This window comes from Musca domestica, unplaced genomic scaffold, assembly GCF_030504385.1.
Source record: "Musca domestica strain aabys unplaced genomic scaffold, Musca_domestica.polishedcontigs.V.1.1 3, whole genome shotgun sequence".
Classification (NCBI taxonomy): Eukaryota; Metazoa; Arthropoda; class Insecta; order Diptera; family Muscidae; genus Musca; species Musca domestica.
This window is the reverse complement of record NW_026712299.1, coordinates 16,421,522-16,442,088: the sequence shown is the minus strand read 5'-3', so window position 1 is coordinate 16,442,088 and position 20,567 is coordinate 16,421,522. Positions and strand designations below refer to the sequence as shown.

Here is a 20,567-nt window from a genome sequence, read left to right as displayed (position 1 = left end):
AGTCAATTTTTTGTCTCAGGCTGTAGCACCCATCAGGAATTTGAAATAGGAAAATTAAAAAAATTCCGGTGATTGATATCGCTAAAATCATTAAAATACCGAATACCGGGAGATATCGTAATATGGGCGCTGTAGAAAAACGTGGACCTACATATACAATGTTCAGCTACGGAAGATAGAACCCATTACGAACTATAAATATAAATTTGTAAAATACCAAATATATGAAGGTCCGTTAAATGTAAAAGTAAAACGGGGAATGCAGGCTACAGGATGAGATAAAAAACTGCAACAAAGTCAAACGCCATAATTTTCACTTTTTTTTAATTTTTTTTTAATGAAAGGAAAAAATGTCGGAAATAGAATCAAATTTTAGAATAAGTTTAAATTTGTTCGAACTGGTCACCTTTGGCACGAATTAAGGCGTTCAACCGGCCAATGTAACCGTCACACTCTGCCAAAATGTTGCTCTGCGGTATTTTGGCCCATTCCCGGCGAAGCGCTTGCATGAGGTGATCGAAACTTTGGTATTTTTTAGTGCCAACCTTGCTTTCCAAAATACTCTAGACACAATAGTCCAACGCATTGGTATCTGGAGATTTTGGTGGCAATTGTGCGCTGAAAGAAAGAAGAATCTCATTTTGTAACCATTATTGGGTGGCGCGTGCTGAGTCCTGTCGAAATGTCCAAGGTCTGCGGCAAAAATGCTTGCGTGTCCATACACCCTCCAGAATATTTTCACGATAATATTCGGCATTTATTCTGATGCCACGGTCTGCTGTTATGGCGGACTACACCATCACCATGGCCGGCGCTTGAGTTCTGGTGGCCAACCGAAGGTGGACATTTTCACTAGACCTCTTTCGCACTTTTTGGAATTTCAATGGCTTTAGCCCGAGCTCATTTTTTAATATTTACCGAATGGAATATTGCGATATGTTCAGCTCACGAGCCATTTTCCGGCCAATGCGACGCGGTTTTCGATCAAATCGCTTCTTTACTTTTCGAACTATTATCACGGTAACGAGCGATGGTACGAGACACAAAAGATTTATTCACATTTAAATACTGGAGTGCTCTAACGATAGCCACTTGTGGTTTTCCAGCCAAATATAAAGAAATCACAGTATCACGCTTGAATTCCATCACGAATAACTTTTTATCTGCAAAAATCGCACTAAAATGCTTGTAAACAATGCAATGAACTGTCACTGGAATAATTTCAACAGCTGTCGGGCGTGGCTTAGAAATAACAGCAGTCTGAAGTTGGTTGCAGTTTTTTCATCTCACCTTGTACTTTGTTAGGTATTAAATAATTATTTCTATGAGTCACAAACGGAATGACGAACTTAATATACCCTCCATACTATTTATGGTAGAAAGTAATAAAACGAAATTTTGCAAGTCTTCAACTGATAAAAGTTTCCTGCAGGTCATTTTTAGATAGTATACCTTTTGAAAGAAGTATCAAAACGATTTCCATCAAAACAGGGCCATCTATAGACTTCATATCCATTAATGGTCTTTTATAGATAGATTGGCAGATGTATTCATTACCATTTACAGGGGGTCTACACACAGAAGTCCCCTTAGTGGGTTAAAGCCTTATTCGTGCTTACTACTAACTCTCACCAAGCCATACAACTCACCTGAACCTTTCCAAGCAACCACTCAACCTGAAACAGGTAATAAGGAGAGAACATAGCTATGACTCAAAAAAGATATTTTCTCTCTCTCACTTCGCTCACAATTGTGGTGGGAATATCAGCGGTTATTTACTTCAGTGGAACCGGTCAGTCGGTCGGTGGTTCGTACATTCGCTATGAACGCTCTTACGCAGTGACTTGGTGACGGCCGCTGTTCTGGCCTGGAGAGATGCACACAGAGCAATGGGTGAATTTAGTTTAGTGTTTAAGTGCTTGTTAGGCGGATGAGTTGTGAATATCGAGAGTTCGGTTGGGTTATTTGAACAGCCGTTAACGTTGACTGAGGTGATGGTCTATTAAAAGAAATAGGTACAAACAAAACGCACACAAAACGGCTTGCTTCGAAAAAAGCTCAAATTAAAAATAAATAACTGATTTTTTTGTGGTTGCAGTGTGAATGAGAGTGTTTTTTTTTGCGTTCGAAATAACAATAAAAATAATAATTAATGTAGAAAAAGTAGAAAATTAATTTTACAAAATTTGTAAAGGCTTAAATGCGCAAAACAAAACAAAAAGGAGAAACATCAACCCAGTGAAAACCTGTTTCTGAGGCACAAAGCAGCTACCAATCAACCACGGAACCGACCAACCCATTCCAATAATAACCAGAAAAATTAGCCACAAATGTTATGAACTGACGACGACTGGCGTCTTGGCCAACAAAACAATCTTCGACAACAACAACAACACGCAAAGAAGAGTTAAAGCAACAGCAACAACAGCAATACGGGATCTTTTGAGAGCCAACGTCGTCAATTGGTAGAGATACCAGATGAGTCATCAACAACTTCTCATGGCCTAAAACAGTTGAACAATCAAAGAAGTTAACAACAAATGAAAAAAAACTAAAGAAATTTATTTAAAAAAAACGCACAAACAAATAGCAACAATTTTTCCAATTTAATAAAAAATAAAAATTCTACTTCACCACTCAGATATTCTCCACGTTGGTGTGAATGACAACAAAAACTGAATTTTTCAATTAAATCACGTTCCAAACCTTTTTTGTAACGACTGCAATTTTTTGAAAAAGAAAAAAAAAAAAAACGAAAATCAAACGCCATACAAAGAAAATGTTCAACTTTAGCGCCTTGAGAACAACTGCCGCCACAATTTTAACCCTTCCCGCAGCTCTACACAAAACCGTTGACGCTCTAGCAATGACGGCCGACTCAGCGGCAACTGGCACCGACTGCCACGGCCAAGTATGCAATCCAGTGGAACAATTTTGCTCTCACTTTGAAGTTGCCTGTGTAAATTGTTCGACGGCCTGTGATCCACAAGATTTGAATTATAAACCGGTGGAATGTACAAGGGAATGTGGGGGTAAGTTGATTAGATGATATGGTTGATAAGACATACAAAGAGCTATGAAAGAACATCATACGGGGATGATACCTTCCGAAGGTATTTTCTTTTAATGGAAGATTTAACAAAAAAAAAAAACTTTTGTCATTACAATATTCAAATGCGAAACTTGAATAAAAAAAATTCGGTGAATAATGTAGCTAAAATCATCAAAATACCGAATATAGGGAGGTACCGTTCCATGGGGGCTATATGAAGACGTGGATCTGCACAGACAATTTTTTGTCATAGACTGTAGTATCCATTACGAATTTCCAATACCAAATTTAAAACAATTCCGGTGATTAATGTCGCTAAAATCATCTAAATACCCAATATCGGGAGGTACCGTAATATGGGGGCTATATCTAGACGTGGACCTGCACAGACAATTTTCTTTCACAGATTGTAGTACTCATTACGAATTTCCAATACCAAATTTGATACAATTCCAGTGAATAATGTTGTTAAAATTATGAAAATATCGAATATCGGGAGGTACCGTTATATGGGGGCTATACCAAAACGTGCACCTACCTGGCCCATTTTCTATACCAAAAGTCCTGCAGACATAATATACATTTGAATAAAATGTTATCAACCTACTTCATTTCGTTCTGAAGCTAGAGTTATTTCTAGGGACGGACATAGCGAAATCGACATAGAATTTTATGTTGATCAAGAATATATATACTTTGTGAAGTCTAAAACGTATATTTCAAGGTGTTACAAACGGAATGACACACTTAATATACCCTCCATGCTATGGTGGAGGGTTAAAAGGTATCAGTCGGTTTACCTGACAGTTGTATAACCTCAGAAAATGTTCGTTTTTATACCCTACAACACTATGTGTTGGGGGTATTATAAGTTTGATTGGGCCAGAATTTATGTAACACCTCGAAATATTGGTTTCCCATATAGGAAAGTTTATATGGATCTTCCTAGCTCGCCGAGCTGAGTCGATTTAGCTATGTATGTTCGTCCGTCCGTCTGTCCATGTTAATTTGTAATCACGCTACAGGTCGCAATTATTGCCCGATCCTTACGAAATTTTGCACGAAGGTGGGGTTAGGGTCAGAACAGAAGCCTATTTCTTTTGGAGATGATTGCCAAATGTTAAGGGTTGAAATAGACCAAATACTGAAAAAATGTCGGATTTTGCAGTAGCTATACAGGTTGCAATTATAGACCAATCGACGATTTTCGCATGTAGCTCGAGTTTAGGGCGGGGAAGAAGCCTACTAATTTGGGTGGTCATCGGATAATATTTAGCGGGTAAAATATATATACCATATCTTTTGTGTTGAAAAATTAAAAATTTTTCATTAAACCGCGAATATTTTAAATCCCGGCGAAATCACAAAGCCATGACAAGGTTACTTCTGACCGTTACATTGATGTTAACATCCAACAAAACGGATATATAGCAAAATATGTGCGATATATATGTTTATCAAAGAAGATATGCTTCAAAAATCTCTTATATGTCGAGAACGACTGAACTGATTTCCACAGTTCTCATTAATTCAGAATGGCCTCTTGGCAGGAAAGAAAAAACGTCTAAAAAAATCGCATAAAAATATCTCTCTAAAGATGAAAATATTGATTTTCTAACATTTTCTCATATTTTTTCAATTTTGTCATATTTTTGGCATATTTTCATTTTGAATTAAACATTTGGTAATGTTTCTACAGCTAACAAAACTAAGTAGTTAGGATTTCAGGATATCATATACGGACCGAATTTATTTCCCGATCCATACGAAATTTTGCATGGGGATAAGATGAGGGTCAGAATAGAAGCCTACTCTTTTTGGAGATGATCGCCATATATTTAGGGGTTGAAATGGACCAAAAAGTGCAAAATTGTCTGCAGGTCGTAATTATCGTCCGATCCTCACGCACATTTGAATGGGGGTTACCGGACATTGCAAAAGCCAAGCAGTTTTGGATGGCCATCCAAAAATATTCAATGTGTGAAATAGTTTGCCAACTTTTGTAGACAAAATACGAAAATGTCCATTCCGGTGACTTTTTGGAGAATTCACAAATACAGGAAGGACACACTTCTGACTATTTCGTTAACGCTGATTTCGATGAAGAATCTCATATAGATGCGTTTCAGTCAAAAACCAATAATAAATGTTAATCTTTTGCCACTTCTGAGAGATTATAGGTCTTTGGGAAATATTGGTTCCAGATCTAGGAAGACCATTTACGTGTAACATCTACCAATAAATTGGAAATGAGCAAATTAGTTTAAGTTGCTATTATTGGAAAATTAGAGAACGAAACCTGATGGTTTTCTTTTATTATTTGTCACAATATCTTGTGGAATTCTTTCGAGTATCTCGCCTATATAAACTGTATCGTTTATTATAGTGTTGTAGGGTATTCAACGGTCGGCACCGCTCGACTGTAGCCTTTGCTTACTTGTTTTAAATATATTTTGACTTCTGGTATGGTTATTCAAATTGTTGACCTTCTATGGAGTAGGTTCCGAAAGAATGGGCCAATATTGACCATTTTGTATCGGACCTAAATTAATATGAAATAAATATTGCGACGTGCCAGGTTTGGACTACATTGGTAACTTCCTTCATTATACATGACATATATGATAATTTTTAGAAAATGTTAACGTTCTACCAGATATAGTCGATTGAAGCATTCCATTTTCATGCTTCATCTAATACAGATAAAATTATTGGTATGGGCAAAATTCCCAGATAATCGAACATTTATATCCAATTTATGGAAAATCATAAATTCCATATTCGCCTCAGGATTCTGGCAAAGAGAGAGATATATTTAGATATAGCAAGTTGTAAAGAATCGCTGACTTGTTTCGCAAATTATGACAGATAAAAATATTGAAAATGTTGACCCTTTGTAAATGAGGTACCAAAAGGGGTTCACAGATGTATATCATCTGCACAACATATATTGTATTACCAAAAATGTTTGTATTTGTGAAATTTGAGGAGAGTTTAATGCTTATTTCGCTTTCTTTGAGGGGGAGGTACCAGAAGAAGTGGACCGATATATCCCATCTTCACAACAGATCTTGAATGTTAGTGAAAATAATGGGATGTGTGAAATATAAAGAGAACATGATGCTTATTTCTGATTTTATAAAACTTTTGGTTATTCAAAAATTTGACCCTTTGTGGGAGAGGTACCAGAAGGACTTGATGGAGTGGATCGATATTATTCATTTTTACACCAGACCTGACGCAAATATTAGGATTTACAAAGTTAGAGCAAAATCGGATTATTGCTTATCTTTCTGTGCAGAAAATGTTTCTTTTTTGTTTTTTTTTTTTTTATTTTTGAAAATTTTGAACTTTTGTGGGTGAGGTATCAGAATGAGTGGACCGATGTATCCCATCTTCACACCAGACCTTGGGTTAATAAAATTATTGCGATGTGTGAAAATTTAAGACAATCGGACTCTTAAATCTTCACACCAGACCTTGGGTTAATAAAATTATTGCGATGTGTGAAAATTTAAGACAATCGGACTCTTAAATCAAATTTTATAAGAGTTGTAATTATTCAAAATGTTGACTCTTTGTGGGAGAGGTACTTGATGCAGTGGACCGATATTGTCCATTTTACCTGGCGTATCACTGATAAAAATATTACGATTTGCAAAGTTGGAGCAAAATCGGATCAACGTTTCTCTTTCTGTACAAAAAAAAAAACATTTTTTTTTAATTTCGACCTTTTGAGGGGGAGGTACCAGAAGGAGTGGACCGATATATTTCATCTTCACACCACCTTGGGTTAATAAAAATATTGTGATGTGTGTAATTTGAAGGCAATCGGCCTCTTATATAACATTTTATAAGAGTTGTAATTATTAAAAATTTCGACCCTTTGTGGGGGAGGTACTTAGTGGAGAGGACCGGTATTGTCGATTTATGCACCTAACATAGCACTGATGCAAATATTAGAATTTGCAAAGTTGGAGGAAAATCGGATTATCCTTTATTTTTCTTCGCAGTAAAATATTTTTTGAAAAAGCAAAAAGCTCGAAGTTGCACCTGAAAATTTGGTCACTAAAACTCATAGACGCGGCCAGGCAGGGGGCCGCCCTGGCCCATCCGAATTGGTAATTTTTTTAGGGTGTACTTCGGTGCTAAAATATACCCTTTTAACAATCAATGATTATCGTTTCCCAAATTTAACCCTTAAAATCTTCGAGTTTTGTCGAAACATTCTTTAGTTTGCCCCTAAAATCCACGAATATTCTCAAATCCTTGAAAGAAAGAGAGTATTGCTCTCAATTTTTGGCAATCGTAATTACCTACAAATCAACATACTAAGTCATTATTTCTCCGAGGGCATGTAAGTACTTATTTTTATACCCTTCACCACAAGGTGGTCAGGGTATTATGTCTTTGTGTATTTGTTCGTTACAGGCAAAAGGAAACGAGATAGACCCATAGTTAGTTTTGATGATCTGCATAGAATCACATTCTTAGTCAATTTATTCATTTCAGTTCGTCCATGTATTTTTGTAAAAAAATAAAGGGTCGCATTTATTGCCTGATTTAGATGAAATACTGCACAAGTAATTTGTTTGACCCATGGACGAATCTTATTGAAACTGGAGATGATCGGTCAAAATTTAGATATAGCTTCCATATATACCTTCGTCAGATTTGCCTTTTTTTGTGCACCAAACGTGTAATATCAGCCAAAATAGTATGGAATTTTGCATATACGACCAAATTAAGCTTGGAAATAAATACACCAAATTTGATCGAAATCGGTTCAGATATAGCTATTGCTCCCATATATATTGTCATATTAGCCCAAATTGGATGGAATTTGGCACTAACGATAAAATTGAGTCTAGAAACAAGTATGACAAAATTTGTGAAAATCCGATAGATATTGTTCATCCGATTTGTTAAATTTTTTTATTTTTTATATGAAGCTCTACTAAATATGCAAAGGGATGTAGGGTATCATAAAGTGGGCTTCGCCCAACCTTTAGACTTTCTTTAATGGTTTTGGTATTGTAGAATGTACTTTGCTAACACTACCCTTTAATGGGTTAATCGGTTCATACAGCATTTTGTTGGGGAGGTGCCTCAATGTCGGTTCTAAACGTTTCCAATCCTTACATATTATCGAGTTTTATAAATGTTTGTTTTTATTATTTACTTAATTTGTATTTTTTTTAAATAATATTATTAATTTTGTGGTCTTAGATAACAAAATTGAAAAACTAAAACTTTCCCATATTTACCGAATCAAAGTTCAGGTGATGCTTGTTTGGATTTTAGCTTCGATTCAATGAAATTATTTTTTCTCTCTCCAATTACATTGCCCATTTAATTGTTGTTGGTGTTTTTTATTTTAACTTGCTGCTACTCAGCTTTGCAATGACGTCATTACTAGTTTCATTCATTGCATTCACTTATTTCGAGTTGTAAATATTGAATGGTATTGCAAATTATTATTGACTTGTTCATTTTGCATGAATTTAGCTGGAACTGGTTTCCGTTTCATGTACTAGCCAAGTTATAATGATAATGTTGGTATACACTCAGCCAATAAAATGTTATCTTACAGGTTCTCAAGAGAACCCAAATGCAAATTTTTATACAGAATTTGTCGATAAACAAAAAAATGGTTGAGTCATTAATTGTTTTCAACTGCGATCGAGGCACAAGCCAGACCCCAAATCTTATGATATCATATTGAAGATAAGAAATTTTTAAATAATTTTTTTTGATTTTAAATGGAAATGAATTCAAAACGTTGAACCAGCCCCTCAGCACCAAAAGTATGTCAACAAAGAAAGTGTGACCGACCTATGGACAACAAGGCCACTCTGGATGTTTGATGGAGGTGCTTTAACAGTCTCCTCAAAATTTAAAAACAACTCTTGAAAAATAAAGAGCAGCATTCCCTGGAGAAGGTTTTTAAAAATTAGCACATAGCTTTCAAGGACTATCAAAAATGCTCTGAAACATCCACGAACAGGATTTTCGGCCTCTGGAAAAATTCTTAAAAATTCAATGGTAGCAACCAACATTTTTGCAAAGTCTTTTTAAAAATTCATGGGCAAATCCCATAGACTCTTTAATCGCTTCCTAAAATCTACTAACAATTATATAGACTAAGGAAACGGTTCTTAAAAATCCAAAACATATTTGTCGAATTGGCCACCTTTGGCATGAATTATGGCCTTTAAACCAATGAAGCCGTCACACTCTGCCCGAATGTTGCTCTGCGGTATATTGGCCCATTCCCGGCGAAACGTTAGCTTGGGGTGATCGACACTTTGGTACTTCTAGTGCCAACCTTGCTTTCCAAAATACTCCAGACAAAATAGTCCAACGGATTGGTATCCCGAGATTTTGGTGGCCTTTGTTCGCTGGAAATGAAGCGAGGAACCTCATTTTGTTACCATTCTTGTGTGGCGCGTGCTAAGTGCGATGGTGCTGAATCTTGTTGGAATGACCAAGATGTGCGTCCAAAAGGTCTGCTTGTCCAATGTTTTAATACACCCTCCAGAATATTTTCGCTATAATATTCGGCATTTATTCTGATGTCACGGTCGATTAATACGAGCAGAGATCGGCCATCGGCTGTTATGGCAGCCAACCGAACCAAACCAAATTCGGCAGATTACCACTTTCGGTCAAGCGATGCAACTCATTTGCATTTTTGATTCTATTGTCTTTCTGTTGCGGTGTAAGTTCTTGCACTTTTTGGAATTTAAGCAGCTTTTCCCCGAGCTCATTTTTCAATATTTGCCGAATGGAATATTGCGATATGTTCAGCTCACAGGCCATTTTTCTGCCACTGCGACGGGGGTTTCGATCAAGTCGCTTCTTTACTTTTCGAACCATTTCTGCCGTTTTATTCCGTCCACTTCCTTGACTTCGGGCTACGCTACCAGTTCACGCTTGAATTCCATCACGAATAACCTTTTTTCTGGAAAATTCTCACCAAGATGCTTTTGTACGTTTGTAAACAATATAATAAGCTGTCACTGGAATAATTTTAACAGCTTTCGGACGAGTGGCTTAGAAATGACAGCGGTTTGAATTTGGTTGCAGTTTTTCATCTCATCCTGTATATTTTGTTGAGTCTAAAATTATTATTTCAATGAGTTACAAACGGAATGACGAACTTCATATACCCTCCAAACTATGTATGGTGGAGGGTATAATATTCGGATCGGGAGGAGGAGGAGTTGTTGGGGAGTTGTTATTATTATCGAAATGTTTTTTTTTTTCCAGGGCGTACAAGAATGAGTGAACCGAAATTGATCCTGACCTATGTCTTATTTGCGATTATGAGATTTTGATATTTTCTATTTAAAAACCAGTAAAGAAAGTCTCTTACACAACTTTGCTAATTTAGTAGAGTTCCGTATAACAATTAAAAGTTTTTATGGGAGAATTCAATCATTGATTATAATTATAACTTAAAGTTCAAAGGACTAAATATGCCGAAGCATTTGAATCTTTTAAATTCGGACTTGTATTGCCCATTTGATGCAGAATTAATTTGAAATCGGATAAAAATATATATGGGAGCTATATACAAATCGGAACCGATCTCGATAGAATTTGGCAAAGAGATTTCTGAGCTGTATTTGATATATTTCCCTGAATATCGTTGTTACGGAGTGCATATAACGGCTGTGGGTAACAAATATAACAAATCGGATGAACAGTATATATATGGGAGCTATAGCTATATCTGAACCGATCTTCACCAAATTTAACATACTAGCTTCCAGACTCAATTTGGTCGTAAGTGCCAAATTCCATCCCATTTGGAGAAATATTAGACGTTTGGTGCAAAATAAAAGGTAAATCGGACGAATTTATATATGGGAGCTATATCCAAATCTGAGCCGATCTCGATAAAATTTTGCAAAGGTATTTCTGAGCTGCATTTTATATATATCCCCAAACATTGTTGTTACAGAGTGCATATTACGGCTGTGGAAGACAAAAATAACAAATCGGATGAACAATATATATGGGAGCTATAGCTATTTCAGAACCGATTTCGATCAAATTTGGCATACTTATTTGCAGGCCTAATCTGGTTGTATGTGCAAAATTCTATACTATTCGGGCTGATATTACACGTTTGGTGCACAATAGAAGGCCAATCGGACGAATATATATGGGAGCTATATCTAAATTTTTACCGATTATCTCCAATTTCAATAGGGTTCGTCCTTGGGCGAAACTAATGATTTTTGCAAAATTTCATCTAGATAGGGTAATAAATGCGAACTGTACTTTGTTTACAGAAATACATGGACAGACGGACGGACATGCATAAATCGACTTAAATGATATTTACCCTCTATAGGCATAAGGCCGAGGGTATAAAAACGCCACTTAGTGACTGACCTTTGATTGCATGGATTCTGTCACTCACGGCGAAAAGAGAAAGATTTTGGTTTTGTGGTTCTTCAACGAAGAAGTTTTATACTCTCCATTAGCATCATGCCCACCAATTTTTATTTTTTGCCTAGACATTGGGCGCAAGTCCCGCGTGCTTCCCATTTTTTTTTTTTTTGGTTTTGTAAAACAGAAACCATTTGAAATAAAATACACCACAGAAAAAAAAAACAAGCAACTACAGCGGGACACATATCACCACCAGCCTACAATTGTAATTTGTATAAATGACTTAATTTTAAATTAAAATTTGGATTTTGCTACGTTGTTCTTATTGTTGTGGTTAATTTCTCTTGAACAAACAACCGGCCACTGATGCTGAGGTTTTCTCTTAATTTCTGTATAAAAACAACTATTTTTTAATAGCCTTTTTTTTTTTGTTTTGTCAGCATGTAACCACAGTCTGGTTCTTTTTATCAGCAGGCGGAACAAAAAAACTGATAATATTATTTCTTTTTCAAATCTTATCGAGAAATGTTATGATCAGATTATGCGGATGTTCAGGTTAGTCATTGCAGCTCGTGCTGACTGGCATAGGTCAGTATTGGCCTCGTTGAAAACACTTATTGTGAAGATGAGTATTTTCATTGTTTTCCGGTAATAGAAATTTATTTTTGATTTTATTATTATTATTTTTTTTTTTTTTTTTTTTTGAAACAGTTAGTATATGAATCATTTAATGGGAAAATAGATTGGTAACACAGAGCCCAAAAAAATTACAAAGTTAGTTTTTTTATTATATAAAATTGGACGGTAGCCAAATATAACTCGTTGCTAAAAATGTAAGAAATTCTACTTATTTACGTACCCATTGAACCAAAAATGACATTCATCGCAAAATGGAGGAAGCAAACGATGAACTTTCTGAACAAAGTGCGAATTTTGATAATAAAATTCACCAAACAAAACACGAAACGTAGGTGAAAAAGTCGTGCGGGGCCGACCATGTGATACCCTACAACACTACAATATGTTAGAAGCCCATTTATGCCCAAATCCATTTTGGAAATTTACGTCACGGAGCACTGCCCACATATTACCCTTACAATTTTGGCTAGGGGCATTTGCCCAACATTTACGTACTCCGTCGTGCTGTTAGGTGTTGTGGTCAATTTTTCAGCTAAATATAATCCAATGATCATCCAAAATGCTAGAATTCCCCCTGTTCTTAACTCTCTTTTCAGACGTGTCGATTGGCTTCAATTGTGGGATCAGGAAATTTTGTCTGGGTCATTTAAACCCCTAAATATAATAAAACAAGTAAGCAAAGGCTACAGTCGAGCGTGGCCGACCGTTGAATACCCTACAACACTATAATAAACAATACAGTTTATATAGGCGAGATACTCGAAAGAATTCCACAAGATATTGTGACATCGTTCTCTAATTTTCGAATAATAGCAACTTAAACTAATTTCCTAATTTCCAATTTATTGGTAGATGTTGCACTTAAATGGTCTTCCTAGATCTGGAACCAATATTTCCCAAAGACCTATAATCTCTCAGAAGTGGCAAAAGATTAACATTTATTATTGGTTTTTGGCTGAAACGCATCTTTATGAGATACAGACATTTGACTATATTCTTCCACGAAATCAGCGTTAACTAAATAGTCAGAAGTGCGTCTTTCCTGTACTTGTGAATTCTCCAAAGAGTCACTGGAATGGACATTTTCGTATTTTGTCTACAAAAGTTGGCAAACTATTTCACACATTGAATATTTTTGGATGGCCATCCAAAACTGCTTGGCTTTTGCAATGTCCGGTAACCCCCATTCAAATGTGCGTGAGGACCGGCGATAATTACGACCTTCTGACAATTTTGCAGTTTTTTGGTCCATTTCAACCCCTAAATATATGGCGATCATCTCCAAAAAGAGTAGGCTTCTATTCTGACCCTCATCTGATCCCCATGCAAAATTTCGTTAGGATCGGACTATAAATGCGATCTGTATATGATATCCTGATATCCTAACTACTTAGCTGTAGAAATATTACCAAATGGTTAATTCAAAATGAAAATATGCCAAAAATATGACAAAATTGAAAAAATATGAGAAAATTTTACAAAATCAATATTTTCATCTTTAGAGAGATATTTTTATGTGATTTTTTTTTGACGATTTTACTTTCCTGCCAAGAGGCCATTCTGAATTAATAAGAACTTTGTTAATCAGTTCAGCCGTTCTCGACATATAAAAGATTTTTCAAGTATATCTTCTTTAATAAAAATATATATCGCACATATTTTGCTATATATCTGATTTCTTGGATGTTAACATCAGTGTAAAGATCAGAAGTAACCTTGTCATGGCTTTGTGATTTCGCCGGGATTTAAAATATTCGCGGTTTAATGAAAAATTTTGAATTTTTTCAACACAAAATATATGGTCTATTTTACCCGCTAAATATTATCCGATGACCACCCAAATTGGTAGGCTTCTTCCCCGCCCTAAACTCTAGCTACATGCGAAATTCCGCGTCGATTGGTCTATAATTGCGATCTGTATAGCTACTGCAAAATCCGACATTTTTTCAGTATTTGGTCCATTTCAACCCCTAAACATTTGGCGATCATCTCCAAAAGAAATAGGGTTCTATTCTGACCCCAGACCCACCTCCATTCTAAATTTCGTGAAGATCGGGCCATAATTGCGACCTGTAGAGTGATTACAAATTAACATGGACAGACGGACAGTCGGACAGACGGACGGACGGACATACATAGCTAGATCGACTCAGCTCGGCGAGCTAGGAAGATCCATATATACTTTCCTATGTGAGAAACCAATATTTCGAGGTGTTACATAATTTTTGGCCCAATCAAACTTATAATACCCCCAACACATAGTGTTGTAGGGTATAATCAGCATAAAAAAGATAAAAGTTCGCCTTTTGTGTATTTTGGATATCGCCTGTAAATAATGTTGGTAATTTTTTACACAATAGCAGTGGTCCATTCCACGCGCTTTCCTAAACTCTAACTTTATGCGAGATTTCGTGTCCTTTGGTTTCTATTTATGACCTTTATAGCGGCTGCAAAATCAGGAGCATTTTTAGTTGTTGGTCCATTTCAACCCCTAATTTTTTGCGGACATCTTTGAGAACAATAGACCTAGCCCTCCTGGGCCTAAACCCGACACGTGTGAACATTTTCGTGAGGATCAGACGATATTTGCAATACTTATATAATAACCCTAATCTGTGTTGTAAGGTGAAATAATATTACAAAATATTAAAAGTCAAATTGAAAAAATCGCATGCGATAAAAATTATGAAAAAATAAAAAAATGTCACAAAATACAACAAAATCTATATTAGCATCATTACTTGCATATTTTTCAGGGATTTTTTTAGATTTTATACTTTGATGTCTAGAGGGCATTCTGAATTGACAAAATTTGTCAAAATCGGTCCAGCCATTCTTGAGATATAAGCATTCTAACTAACATCCCCTTCCCTTGTATATACACATTGTATATATTTCGCTATATATATCCGATATATTTACTATCGGCATCTACATAACGGTCAGAATTGATCTGTTCGTCTATTTTTGATTTCGCCGGGATTAAAAATATTCGCAGTTTAATAGAAAATTTTACTTTTATTTAACACAAATGCTATGGTCTATTTCACCCACTAAATATTACCCGATGACCATCAAAATTGGAAGGATTCTGCCCACCCCTAAGCCCTAGCCACATGCTAACTTCCGCTTTGATTGGTCCTTATTTGTAGAGCAACTGCAAAATCAGGATTTTTCAGTTTTTGGTCCATTTCAACCCCTAAATATTATGCGATCATCTCCAAAAGAAATAGGGTTCTATTCTGACCCTAGCCCCGTCTCTATTCTAAATTTCGTGAAGATCGGGCCATAATTGCGACCTGTAGAGTGATTACAAATTAACATGGACAGACGGACGGACGGACATACATAGCTAGATCGACTCAGTTCGGCGAGGTAGGAAGATCCATATATACTTTCCTATGTGGGAAACCAATATTTCGTGGTGTTACATAATTTTTGGCCCAATCAAACTTATAATACCCCCAACACATAGTGTTGTAGGGTATAACAAGTTAAAAAGTATTTGTCGGATTTGCTGACAGCCAATATTCAATTATTTAAATATATATTGACTTCTGTTATTATTATTCAAATTGTTGACCCTACATGGAGTGGATTCCGAATGAATGGGCCCATATTATCCAATGCTTCAAAATTGTCGGACCTAAACAAATATGATATATATTTCTTACTTCATTCACTTTATATGAGATATGTGCGTGAGTTACCAGATATGGTCGACCAAAGTATTCCATTTTCATACTTTATCTAATACAGATAAAAATTTTATGTTTTTTTTTTTTTTTTTTGCAAGAAAATCGAATATTTATATCCAATTTTATGCGAAATCATAAATTCCATATTCATCTCAGGTTTTTGATGGAGAGAAATATTTAGATATAGAAAGTTCTTAAGAATCGCTGACTTGTTTGGAAAGTTATGACAGATAAAATAATTGTAAATTGTGATCCTTTGTGTGTGAAGTACCAGAAGGGGTATCAGAAGGGGATATATATCATCTTCACAACAGATCTTGTGTTAGCAAAATTTTTGTATGTGTGAAATTTGAAGAGAGTTGGATGCTTTTTTCGGATTTTGTTATAGTTTTGGTTATTCAAGACTTTGACCCTTTGTGGGAGAGGTACCAGAAAGATGGGTCCGATTTCTACCGTCTTTATAAAATATCTTATGTTGATCGAAATATCGAGATGTGCCAAGTTTGAATGGAATCGGATGTTAATTTCAGGTTTTATGAGCTTTATGGATATTCAAAATTATGTCCCTTTGTGGGGGAGTTACCAGAAGGAGTGGACCGTTATATTCCATCTTCACAATAGATCTTGTGTTTGTAGAAATAATGGGATGTGTGAAATATGAAGAGATCCGGATGCTTTTTTCGGATTTTGTTATAGTTTTGGTTATTCAAGACTTTGACCCTTTGTGGGAGAGGTACCAGAAAGATGGGTCCGATTTCTACCGTCTTTATAAAATATCTTATGTTGATCGAAATATCGAGATGTGCCAAGTTTGAATGGAATCGGATGTTAATTTCGCATTTTATGAGCTTCATGGATATTCAAAATTTTGACCCTTTGTGGTGGAGGTACCGGAAGGAGTGGACCGATTTATTTCATCTTAACACCAGACCTTAGGTTATTAAAAATATTGTGATATGTGTAATTTGAAGGCAATCAGTCTCTTACATTACATTTTATATGAGTTGTAATTATTCAAAATGATTACTGTTTGTGGTGGAGGTACTTAATGGAGTAAACCGATATTGCCGATTTTCCGAGCACAGATGCAAACATTAAGATTTGCGAAGTTGAAGAAATTGGAGTATTATTTCTTTTTCTGTGCAGTATTTTTTTTTTTATTTTTTGAGAATCTCGTCCTTTTTTTGAGGGCTTCACCAAAAGGAGTGGACCGATATTGTCCATCTCCGAACTCGATCTAAGTTTGACAAAAATATTACGATGTACCAAGTTTGGACCAAATCGGATACTCCCTTCGAGAATTGTCGGATATCCATAGATCGACACCAAATGTCCTGAAACGGATTTGGTTCAAATAGACCTATGGTCTAAACCGTTATTTCGAAAAGGCACGTTTTGTCCGTGCTATATGATTGAGAGTATAATTTAATAATACCTTTTTGGAGTTTTGCTTTTTGGATCTAATACCAACAACTTCGCATTAAATTTGTCACCCACCATAACAAATAGGTTCAACTTGGAAAGTACCGTTATATGAGGGCTATTCCGAAATGTATACTTATATAAAATACCTTCTGCCGGAATGTGTTGTACACTTAAAAAAAAAAAAAAAAAAAAAAAAAAAAAAAAAAAAAAAAAAACAAGAATAAAGAATAAACAAGCTATAAGTTCGACCGGGCCGAACTTTGAATACCATCCACAATTTGGAACGAATTTGGCAATTGTCAAAAAAAGGAAAATCCGTTAAGAATTCTGTTAAAATCTTAAAAATACCAAATGTAGCCGTCGTATTAGGGCATAAACAGCGACGTGGACCTGCATAGGCAACTTTTGTCATAAGCTATTACAATATTCAAATACGAAACTTGAAAAAAATCGGTGAATAATGTAGCTAAAATGATCAATATAGGGAGGTTCTATTATATGGGAGCTATACCAAAATGTGGACCTACACAGACAATTTTCTACCTTATCCTTCTGTATCCATTACGAACTTCAAATACCAAATTTGAAACAATTCCGATTTGATTTTAAAATTCCGAATATGCTTCTGTACGCTTTCAAAACAATATAATAAGCTGTCACTGGAATATTTTTTACAGCTGTCGTACGAGTGGCTTAGAAATGACAGCAGTTTGAAGTTGGTTGCATTTTTTTCATCTCACCCCGTATATATTTTAAATGCTACCTCTGTATTTCACCCAATACCAAATTCAGTACTTTTCGTACAATTATCGTATAGTATATGCTAATTTTGTCTCTTCACCTTAAACGAAACTGTTCCAAATTTAGTACCTAACCACCCCTAAGTTTATCCCACTTTCCTAGTTTTAATTAAGTCAATTTCGTATTTCATTTCAGAATTCCTAAAACTTCTTCCCCTACAAAACGAAATACATCAGATACAAACGCAACAAAGTCTCATCTTGTATCTGCTGGTATTGCTGCTAATCATTACGTGTCTGCATTATACCTGGGTCTGTCTGAAATGGTTGCGACACAAACGCTATGTCCAGCATGCCCTCAAGAAGCTGAAGTTGAAAAAGGATCCTTTGCCACCGACAGCGCATCTAAATGGCGGAGGCGGTGGTACAACAATACAAAATATGTGTGTGATAAATGACATTGAGAGGTCACCATCACAGATTTACAGTATGACAGGTAAGAGAGAGTGGGAGAGAGAGAGAGAGAGAGAGCAATTGATGCTGGGCATCAATTGACTTTGAAAAATCCACTTAAAGTGGTTATCGAACATAAAATTTATGACCTTTTACCTAACAAGAGTGGAGTGTCTCGTAGACTAATCTCTTATCTATTTCCGTCTCTTCTTCTTCTTTTTTGTTGTTGCTGCATTTTCGCTTAATCAGGTGTCGAGGGTTCAGTGCTGACAATGACAACACCAATTAGCTCACGTCATCCAGCGGAAAATCAAACGCCATCACCCCAGGCCGTAACAAACGAGTATTCCTATGACAACCAGGCCTTGGCCGTGACGCCAGTTTCAGAGAAGCCAGGAGGAGGTTCGGTGGTTTTCTAAATCTCCATATTTAACCATTAGAAATTAAAAGTGGATCGTCATCACCTCGATCATCATCATCATCATCCATTAATTGAAGAAAATGTTAAAAACATTTTCTTTCTTTCGGCATCATTGTCATCCTGTGGCCTTCAATACTTAAAGCATCAATCAAGGGTTAATTGCTTCAACCTTCAAGGATATTGTCAAACTGTCTCACATAGTCTTCCTGTTTATTCTAGTTGATATTTGTTTAAAAATGGGATTTTAATCGATCCCGCCATCAAGTACTTAGTCTAAGCTATGAAATTTTTATGATATTATTACTACAACCAATTGTCAAATAGAATTCCATCCATGATATTTTATCACATCACTTTACATATTTTATACTAGTGATAGTTGTGTAAGTTATATTACTTAAATTATTTCGTAATTGTAAATAAGTATTTAAAAAAAAAACCTATTTTACTATAAGAAAATATATATCGGATAATAATTATATATACACATGTGCGATTGATTAAAAGGGTAAAGTAATTGATTGACAGACTTACTGACTTAACGATTCATTAACCTCCAAATGAAACGGCTGAAGCTGGAATCTCAAATTTTTGGGTAAGGGTCACTCTTGGGCCGAAGTGACCAGATAAAGCTAGGGTTTTAGAAATTCGTATTAGAACGGTATAAAAAGTGTTAAAAGGTATTAAATATGGTACCCTTAGTATTTGAGGGAGTAGTAGTCCTAGAACTCTTAAACTTGGTAGATAGATATACCATGAGGCTTTTGGAAATGCGCACATTAAGCCGGGCCGAACTTCTAACATCCTCACCTTAGGGTAATGGAAACATTAGAACCAATTATGACCCACAAATACCAATTTTTAGACATATTCGTAGGAAAATGAGGCAAAAATCATCAAAATACCGAATATCGGGAGATACCGCTATATAGGGCTATACAAAAACGTGCACCTATACATATAATTTTTCGCCAACGGAGCTAGAACCTATTATGACCAACTAATTCCAATTTTTAGACAAACCCATGAAAAAATTGGGCAAAAATCATAAAAATACCGAATATTGGGAGGTACCATTATATGGGGGCTATACCAAAACGTGGACCTATGCATGCAAGGAGCCAAAATCCACTATGACCAACAAATACCAATTTTTAGACAAATCCATGAAAAAATGCGGCAAAAATCATCAAAATACCGAATATCGGGAGGTTCCGTTATATGGGGCTATACCAAATCTGAACCGATCTCGATAAAATTTAGCAAAAATATTTCTGAGCTGCATTTGATATATTTCCCCAAATATTGTTGTTACGGAGTGCATATAACGGCTGCGCAGGACAAAACTAACAAATCGGATGATTTGTTGTATGTGCAAAATTCCATACTATTCGGGCTGATATTACACGTTTGGCGCACAATAAAAGGCAAATCGGACGAAAATATATATGGGAGCTATATTTAAATTTTTACTGATTATCTCCAATTTCAATAGGGTTCGTCCCTGGGCCAAACAATGGATCGGGCAATAAATGCGAACTGTACTTTGTTTCAGAAGGTGATTCTATGCAGATCATCAAAAGGAACTATGGGTCTATCTCGTTTCCTTTTGCCTGTTACAAACAAATGCACAAAGACATAATACCCTGACCACCTTGTGGTGTAGGGTATAAAAAGCTGTAAGTTCGGCCGAGTCGAACTTTGAATACCCTCCACCATTTGGAACTAATTTG

At 35.8% G+C, this 20,567-nt stretch overlaps 1 protein-coding gene across 1 annotated transcript; it reads left to right on the top strand.

The window, feature by feature from the left end:
- The first annotated feature begins 1,875 nt into the window (after positions 1–1,875).
- LOC101893008 (protein grindelwald) lies at positions 1,876–19,315 on the top strand. The gene is made up of 4 exons (XM_005179679.4): positions 1,876–1,893; positions 2,195–3,032; positions 18,157–18,456; positions 18,663–19,315. Exons 2-4 carry the CDS (start codon positions 2,780–2,782, stop codon positions 18,830–18,832), a joined length of 723 nt encoding a protein of 240 aa, XP_005179736.1. The 5' UTR covers positions 1,876–1,893; positions 2,195–2,779; the 3' UTR covers positions 18,833–19,315.
- Positions 19,316–20,567: the final 1,252 nt, after the last annotated feature.

What these genes read in the sequence shown, in the direction of transcription:
- LOC101893008 (XM_005179679.4), top strand. Translation starts at nt 2,780, where the DNA reads ATGTTCAACTTTAGCGCCTTGAGAACAACTGCCGCCACAATTTTAACC. An exon ending in ATGTACAAGGGAATGTGGGG is followed by an intron (nt 3,033 to 18,156) that starts GTAAGTTGATTA and finishes ATTTCATTTCAG; the next exon opens with AATTCCTAAAACTTCTTCCC. An exon ending in ACAGATTTACAGTATGACAG is followed by an intron (nt 18,457 to 18,662) that starts GTAAGAGAGAGT and finishes TCGCTTAATCAG; the next exon opens with GTGTCGAGGGTTCAGTGCTG.